The sequence below is a fragment of the Pezoporus wallicus genome, unplaced genomic scaffold (assembly GCF_028554395.1).
Source record: "Pezoporus wallicus isolate ANWC-B61680 ecotype Strahan unplaced genomic scaffold, APGP_CSIRO_Pwel_v1 contig_5104, whole genome shotgun sequence".
NCBI classification, from domain to species: Eukaryota; Metazoa; Chordata; class Aves; order Psittaciformes; family Psittacidae; genus Pezoporus; species Pezoporus wallicus.
The window spans coordinates 446864-456187 of record NW_026637335.1 but is presented as its reverse complement, the minus strand read 5'-3'; the positions used below and the strand labels follow the sequence as shown (position 1 = coordinate 456187).

General features: G+C 38.3%; 1 protein-coding gene across 2 annotated transcripts in view; it reads left to right on the top strand.

Annotated features, from left to right (window-relative positions):
- Window positions 1–568: 568 nt before the first annotated feature.
- LOC130596793 (connector enhancer of kinase suppressor of ras 2-like) overlaps window positions 569–9324 on the top strand; it is a 187442-nt gene continuing 178686 nt past the window's right edge. Inside the window, exon 1 of one of the 2 annotated variants that reach the window (XM_057404746.1) lies at window positions 569–877. In XM_057404746.1, coding sequence (XP_057260729.1) covers window positions 811–877 — 67 coding nt within the window. In that variant the 5' untranslated portion in view covers window positions 569–810. The remainder of the gene's footprint in view (window positions 878–9324) is intronic. The other variant, XM_057404747.1, reaches the window with a different exon arrangement.

Sequence of the window (9324 nt, the reverse complement as noted above, 5' to 3'; positions counted from 1 at the left end):
AGAGAGGTTGGCTAATAGTCCCACTGCTTTGAATTAAAATACTTGCTATACTTGTCTGTATTAAAGTGCTGTAGTAGTAAAAATTGACTCTTCCATGCTGTCATTCTTTCACTATAAAATGAGCAAATATATTGGCTCTGAATGTGGCCAGAAAAAAAGAGTTTTCTTCCAATAGTTTTTTTCTTGGGTAAGACTTTTCATACTGTGTTTGACATTCTGAATTACATGATTATGTAGTATAAGACTCCAGAAACATTTTGTATTGTAGAGATGGAGATGCTCAGCATTTTGCCAGATGCCAAGTGATATTCTGATATTTATCTTTTCACTTTCAACTGAGTGACAGCATATTCACAATGAAGCCAAGACAATCTGCTATCAAGTTACAGTAATGATATTTTCCCTGATGAAGATCCCAGAGCTTGTTGGAATAAAGCTCCTTAAAACTCTGTGTCTGGAATAGCTCCAGCTTGAATTGCTCTCTGTGTAATATCATTTTATATTTGTGCCAGTCTAATAAGTAGATCACTGGGTAGAGGCTTTGGTAAGTAAGTCTATACGTACTGCACCATTTCCTGGCTCTGTGCTCCAGTGTGTTGCAGGCTGTGTGCAGTGGGGGAGGTGCCAGCGCTGATCAAGCAGTGTAATTTTATACATTACTGAATCAGTGCAGGAGAAACCTGGAGGGACAAAGCATCATCTTCTCTTTGAACTGCACTGTAAAATCCTACAGCTCTCTTAGCCTAGCCATGCTTTGATACATTTTTTCTCTTCTTTTTCTGATTTTGGTGTGAATGATAAAGTGATCTGATGATGGCTCTCGTTATGGAACCTATTAGCAAGTGGACGCCCAAGCAAGTAGTGGATTGGATGAAAGGTATGATCATTTATTACCATGTATTGTCTTTACTTTGGATCCTTGCAATTTATGTATTTGCTTTTGTATTCTTTGTTTTGGAAAGAGTTTATTCAGTTTAAATCATCTGTATGCTGCTTTGCATAGTAGTTTTAAAGACACAACTGAGCAGAGAGGCTGTTTCAGCTGTGCAGAATGTTGTTGGAATTTCTGCCGAGAACTGAGTGGGGATCAAATGCATTTGTTGCTAAATGCAGACATAAAGTGTTTGTGTCTCATGGCTCCATTATGCATTGCACAGTGTAACATTAGTATGTTTGGTTGCTTTAAATTTGCCCTGATTAGGTCTGTTTTGCTCATATCAGGTGATCTGATGCAGTGCCTGTGCAGCACTTGTGTGTAGTTTTAGGGTACCACAAGGAGCATAAGGTGCCGGTGGCTGGATGAGGAATTGTGCTTCTTACTGACATGATGTCACATTAGTCCTGATGTGTTCACGCTTCCCAGCTGCTCCTGCTCGTGCCGCTGCCATGTCCAGCACACCCGGTCCCTGTCCGTCACTGGTACCGTGGACAGTGCAGCCCCTGCCGTGCGTGGGGTGCGTGAGGGGGAGCACGCAGGGCTGAGCCTGGCTTCGCTGGGAAAACTCTTCCCGGTAACTTGATAGGAATGATGATTTCCCTGCACATTTGCAGTTTCACAACACAGCCATAAGCTGTGACATGTTTTGCCTCACAATGCTCGGCTGTGCTGCAAACAGATTGGATTGGATGGGAGGGTGAAGAATTGTTCGTGATGATGAGTGGTTTAAATTTCTCCAGTGTGGGGGAAAATGTATTTCCATGGTAGGATGCATTAGTGTTGTTATTCATGACTTCTGATGAGCTGTCTGTCTTAGAGGCAAATAATTTCTGCTCCATTATATAAGGAGAAAAGGTGCAAATTTTGGGTTTATGGTACACATTTCTGTAATGTGATTACTGAGCTTATTAGAGGGTTGAGTCAGATGCCCACTGTAATATCCTTAAAGCTTTCAAAGTATTATCATTATTAAGAGAACGGTTCTAATTTCATTTTGCTGAGATGCATCTCCGTACTTAACTGAAATTGGGCTCTTTAGGTGCTTATCAGACACAGTACAATTATGAGCAAAGCATTCTTTTACAAGTATATAGTAGTATGAAGCAAATAGTATCTTGGAGAATGTATGGAGTTTTTCTCAGGTGTTTGAGAACTCAGGTTATTTGGGAGGTCTTAAGCAGGTCATCAGGAAGGATCCTGAAACTGTTAGATACAAGACTGATTCCCATTCTCCAATGTCATTACTTGAAATCACATCCTAATGTATGTGCAGAGGAGAGTTTTCAGTACATACAAGATTTCAAAAGTGGGCAGGTAATCATGCTATTTTAACTCATGACTTCAATTATAGCGTATGTTAAATGTCAAAGTGTGTGTAAGACTTGTTGCTAATTTAAAAATACTTCCTGCTGCTTTTTTACCCTTTACTAATTTACCCTAACTAATTACATCTCAGTTAACATGAACCCATAACATCTGTAGTGCATACCATGGGAAGCAAGAAGATCACACAAACAAAAGGTTTTAAAATGTGTGGAGTTGCCTGACAGTAAAATTTGTATACAAGACTGCATCCTGCATCCATAGGGATGTGTGGAGTAGGCAGTGATGTCTGCGTGCCTCTGGGCTTCAGCATAAATGAGGATAATGCAATGAGCATTGAAGTATTTACAAGAGATATGTGTTCCTTGGTAACATGAGTGCTACACATCCACAAACGTAACAGTTGCCCATTTGTCCGTTTTTACCATGCTAATATTGCAAGCCCTTCTTTTATCCTGGTGTTTACCTTTATAAATGCATTCTCCAGCTGTAGCCAAAGAAAAGCCCTAACACACATAAATGAAAGCGTACCAGAGTTAGTTTCAAAGTACTTGTAAATACCTCGCTTTACAAATAATGCCCAGTTGTGGCCACTGTTTGCCTGTAATTTACATGTATTCTGTATGTCAGCTCTATTAGCTGTAGTCATTATGCTAAACAGCTATCAATACATTGGAGAGGTCAAAGGTCTGCATAGGTAGTGATTTTCAAGTGATGAGATAGCTTTTATGCATTTCTTCTACACTGAAAGGTACAATTCTGTGACAGTGTTAAAAAGATAAAGACATTTTAGGAAAATTGTCACGCTGTGAATGTGGAGTGTTATCTCTACTACAGATAGCAACATGTTAATAAACAACGTGACAAATATGGCAAGTGTAATGTGCCTTTTTTGGCTTAAAAACATGTAGTCAATTAGCTTTATTTGTAAAGGGAAAATTTCATAGGGAAATTATAGTAATATGCCTTTTAAACTTGAGTTTATCAGATTATTTAAGCTATTGTAGCTTATTTATAAAAGCTGTTAGCAAAGTGCATGTTTTAAAATCAAATAGCAGTGAGTACCAGCAACATCAAATAATTGAAGAGAAGATGAAAGAAAGTCACAAAAATAATACTAATGTTTTGAGACCTGGCTGCCCAGGATGTGTCCTTGTTCCAGTGTTCTGTTACCAGCAGTAGCAGTAGCCTAAGCCCCAGCCAGGAGGGGACACCCTTCTCGTCTCTTCTTCCTTAAGGAAACATTACCTGCCAAAAAGGTAAAAACTGGTAGGGTTAAAGGAACATTATTATGACAAGCTGGCATCTTGTATTTACCCACAGTTCCTTTCTCAGGAATGCATTCAACTGGAAATCAGCTTGGGAACTGTGGACAACCTGAAAAGGCCATGGAAGTCTTTTGAAATTGAGGTTTACAGGGGATCTAGAAGTTAAGGCTCCAAATAACTTTGTGCTAAAAAGTTGTCTTCATACTAACATGTTCTGTAAAGTTTAGCAAATACACAGCAGAAGTCACTGTGGTTCAAAAGAATGTTTTCAAAGGAATGGAAAGTGTTAATTGTGAAGATACTTTTAACAACAGTTTTCAGGCACTATTCCATTTTTTGCCCAGATTTCCTAAAATTTTAAATTTCTCTAAATGTTTTTTGCTTCAGAAATAAGGGAGTGTTTCTGCTGGTATATAGCCATTTCTTACATAACTCAATTTTTTTCCTGGGGATATCTACTATGGACCCAAAGGTTTTTTAAGAGAAAGAACTTTGCCTTGCTCAAATTCCATTGTGGCACTGTTGGAAAATAAATACAGCCATAGAGCTTTCAAGTACATGAAGAATCAGAGTGGTTTTTTAACCTGGTCAGGTTTTCCTGTGATTTAGTTTAACATATTAATGACACTTCAATATTTGCATCCATAATCCTTCTACCTGCAGACTTTGATTGCTTTTTGGCCTATGAACTTTCTGTGAAACTCAGCAACACTTTGCTGGTGCCAAGAGGTTATGGGAGTGAGCGCTCCTAAACCAAAGGCCGTCTGTTTTTAGATGCATGTACTCTGGAAGGTGATCCTGTACAGAATTTGGGGGGCTTGGGGCACAGAGGGGAGGTATGATGCCTTACTGCTGCCTCTGATTCGCACTTAGGATTAGTAAAAGCATGATAGTTTGTGTTTTCATTTCAGGCTGTAGACGGTGTGCTCTGTACTTGTAACAGAATTTACGAGTTTGTACTTCCTAAGTGAAGCAGTTTACAAGTAGGTCATGTAAAATGTGAACTCATTTACAGTGAAGTGATGCCTCTTTCCAACTAAATACTAACTTTCCCGAACAATGCAATGCAATGAAATGAAAGACAATGAAATAAAGCTGTGACTTCGGGGGAATGGAATGTTATCAAACAGCCGAAAAATAAAAATAAGGAACCAGTTGTTTCTTAAGTACCTGTAAGTAATAAGTCCACATGGAGTCAGTTACTCAAAGTCTTGGGGACTGACAAAACAGCCTGCAGTGACGGTTTCTCTCATAATGTATGCTCAGCTTTGGATCCTCATTTCACAACTGCAAGGCGGTTTTTTTCCCCTTTAAATCCAGAATTTCTCCACTCTCAACAGGAGATGCAGAAATGAAAAAATAAAAATTAATTCAGTTGGTAAACTGACTAAGTGTGCTGCACTGATCCTGTGCAGAATAATTATATGTTTAGCTGAAGGGTTTTCCTTAGCATGTAATTCCCTGATTTCAAGCTGGCTCATAAAAGAGAAAGGAAGGGAGGGAGGGGGGAGCTGAGAGCAAGGAAGCTGATGACGTGAGTGGACTTGTTAGCATTCATGTCACGCAGGGCTCCGGCAAACCCCTTCTCAGTCTTCCTTTGCTTTTCATTCGATCGCTACCTGTTCTGTAGCAATGTCGTAACCAGGGAGTCTCCCTCTATTTACAGCAAGTAATACATAAAATCTTACAGCATGCTGGAAACACAGCTAAATATGGTGACATACTGCAAAAGCAGCCTTCTAGGTGCTGAGCTGGATGATACTTAGCTTACTCGGTCCCCCTTCATGACCTTAGAATCCCATAATACAAGAACTCTACTTCACAAGATGCAATTTGAAACTTGAGTGGTTAACCCTGGTCATATCTTATTTAGAAAAATGTAGGGTTTATAACGTCGTTTCGGTTCTTTCTGAAGACAAATAGGTTTGGAAGAGAACTGAGAGCCATCAATAGAGATGCCCTCGGAATTAGCTTTGAATTTTCAAGCAGTTCCAATGTAAAGGTTTCACCAGTTTCTTTCTACTCCCACCAGTTTCAAAACTCAGACAATTTACTGTTGTGTCTCCTTCTTGGAGGACTGTGTTCCACTTGTACTACATTTCCAGTTGTCATTAGAAAGTCACTGAACAGAATTGTCTGCAGTTCCTCTCCAATTCCTCTTACAAGTTTCAGGCTGCAATACTTTTTAGATATAAATTTTGGCAACAATTACTCTGTTGAATGTTGTCAACTGTTTGCTTTAAAAAGGTCAGAGCACACCTCAGAGTTGAATGCTTTGCAGTGTAGGTGGTTAAGATCAGATTTCAATAAACCAACATAGGTACAGCTAAGTGTTGGAATAAGCTGTCTGGGCAGGTTTGGCTGTTTCCTTTGTAGGAGATGTCTAACACAACTAAGAAGAGCTCAGACAAGCATCCCTCTGGAATGGTTTATTTGCTGTCTGTCCATAGCAGAATGGCCTAATGTGTTCTCAAAGGTTCTGCAACTCCGGCAAGATCTTGGGATGGTTTCTTGCATATGTGTGACCCTCATCTTTGAAATGTGTGACAGAGTTCTGAAGAGATTACAGCTCTAGCTTCCTTCTGGATATTTCATTGTTTGTATTTTCCAGAATACCTTTGTATATCCTAGCTGCAGACATTGGTAGACAGCTGGGATGAATCTGCATTTCAGATATCTGGAATCTAGTCTCAATGGGAAAATTGCATTGGGGGAAAACTACAACTTACTTAGGAGAGTATATGAAAAAAATCATACACAGACTGTAATCTGAAAGCTCAAGATTACAGCTCACTTTTTCTTGCAAAGGGAGCCTAGTGCAGGTGAGTTGTTCTTTCATGATGAGTAAATACGACATAAGGATACATTGCATTTTGCTTTATTCTCCTTTATTTAATTTTTTATTTTCTTTAATTCTCATTTCTTCTAAAATACCTGCATTAATACTAAGAATTAGTATTTATAAAAGTTACTGGCAAACCATGTTTTTATTACCACCTACTGTACACATGGAAAATGAAAGCAGATGTAGTCAATATTGACTATAAATTGTAAGCAATATAGGTATATGTGTAATATTTAGACATAGCAGGAAAAAACTCTAGTGGAAGTCTAACAAAATCAAGTCAGACACAAAGTATTCAAGATCAGATCAATACTCCGTTCCAAATGTCTAAAGTTCAAAAATCTTAATGTTGTATTTTATAAGAAGCTGGTGGCGTAGCCTCCTGAGAACAGAAGACATGATATTCATCAGTTTCAGCACCAGAAGCAAATATATACTCATTCCACTTTTACTAACATTTTACAAAAGCCCCATTCCTTTCAACCTAAGAGATCAAGGTATCATACAGAGCCTAGAAGACCCAGTACCTTCAAGGCTTTTAACTATCTTTACTTTGAATTCAACCTCTGTTCTACTGGCAGCCTGCACAGACAGCCTAACACTTTGCTGAGTCCATTACTCCATTTTCTGCCTTCCCAGTAACCATGCAGCCATATTTAGAGTCACAGTAAGCTGACCTACAAGCTGGGTAGAGTGTTGTACAAAGACCTCTATATACCAGGTCTACCTGTAATATTCTAGGGAAATTATTCAGCTGAAGTATTTCTGCATCCCTATCACTATTACCTCATTTTTACTAGCCCCTTTTTGAGGACCAATTAGAAACTGGTCTGTATATCTTCCAAGAACCAAGTGGATTAGTACTATCTCTGTAAAATGTTTCAGCAATATTTAGCAATTTAATGGTCTAGATCTGTTATCTGGAGATTTAGGAATACATTCTAAAATTTCCCTAACTGTAAAGCATATACATTCAGACCTTTTAAAGAAATGTAATTCTGCAGTTCTGCTTGCAGAGAAAAATCTGAGCTGAATGAATCTCTCTCAAGTCACATCTATCAAACCTAACTAATCTTCCAGGTCATGATATAAATTTATATATATTGCCTTTATTGCCTTGAACCTTAATATAGGCAGTCAGACACAAATGTCATGCATTGCTATGTCTGTGTTTAAGAGCATACCTTACTGTATGTTCTTAAAACACATTATGCAAATCCTCAACTTTCTTCAGATTCTGAGCATTACAGGGAGAGCAGAGTGGCAATGAGATCAGATCTGCCTTCTCCAGATCGTCATTATTTCACAATCTATCACATTAGGAAGCAAAATTCAGAATAAATTGGATCCTGTGAATGACACATTCCCATTAAATGAGGGACTGTATGTCAAGAAACTTCAAAGATACTGGATCCTGCTGACCAGTAATACACCTCCATGATTTCTTCCCAGACATAATCCTGATAACATGTTCTTGCCCTAATAATTCTGGATTGTAAATTTTTGCTTGCTTTGACAACACGCATACACGTTGCGAATTCTGTGTGTAACGCGTCAGAGTCACTTTTACAAGTTTATAAAATAAAAATAGTAGAAAATCTCAGTATTGCAGTATTCCTGGCTACCCAAGTTGGAAAGCAGTTTTAGAAACATTACACTTTGCAGAAAAATATATTATGAATAGCATTTTAGTGCATGCTAGCAAAATGCTGTCTAGACAGCAGAGAGTCAGGCAAAATTCTGTTCCCGTTCTCATGTCTCAAAGCCAGTGGGAAGGCAGCGGCATGCTTTCTGGATCTTTACCCAAGGTACAGGGTCAGATGGATGCTTCATGTGCTTGAGTAAAGAAGTATTCCTACCTAATGAAATTTCCATACATGTCCTTCTGACAGGTTTAATGTCTTGCATTTCTATTTGTAATGAAAGAAAAAGGCATGAGGCACAATAAATATTACAACGCTTGCATATGCCAGGAAACTAAAAAGTATGTTACAATTTGTCCTGAGGTGCTTTATGCACCTACAAAGCTTTAAAAGCTAAAAAGGAAAGAACTTATCCTTTTAATGCCATTCTGTCTAAGAACAGCTGTCCTGCCATGCTGACAGAAATGGAGGTTGTAGTTCTGCTGGTGAAATTACTGGCACCATTGATATTAAATGAAGTATTGCACTTGATAAATGACAACAGTATCAAATATTGCTGAGCAATAATATACATTCATCCTTTCCCATGGAATAATTTTGTAGCTATCTTCTAAATGCTATTTTTGTAGTTAAGGTTCTTTTAACTCAACACGAAACTTTCCCCTGTCCCCTGATGTCATTGTAGTGATGACAAGAGTTGGAAATATGGAGTTTCAGGAGTTATTGTTATAGGATTCAGAGAGATATAATATTATAAGGTTGTATTTGTGAAGAGCTCTAGGGCTGGATCAAAATGAAGTTACTTCTGATTAACTAATAGTCAAACAGCTCTCAACAAGTATCCTTGTTGACCTTTACTCAGAAGAATTCAGCGCAATGTTCAGTTTTCCTACTCAAATTCTCCTCCGACTCTTTTCCAGTAAAAATGAGTTATAAAAAGGCTGTGGCACATTTCAGTTATAACATAGGTGTACATTTAAAATAAAAATGAAACAGACAGTAATGTTCAAAATACATTCAGCTTTATTCCCTACAGCCGTGACCACCTTTCTCATTCTAAACAGCATACAAAGCCTAGAAAAATTCTGCCGATTTCAGGAGTTCTGAAGACAAAAATTGTGTCTTCTATAACCACACTGAAACTACTACAACTATAGAAAGGATTAATTTGACAATCTGCTTTTTTAGCTTACATAGAAAACTGCCTCTGTTTGAGTTAAAGCAGACAGTGGTGTCATCAGCCTGACAAGTCAGACATAGCAATTATCACTTGAATGGAGCATGTTATAGCTCTCTCTCCCCACCAGC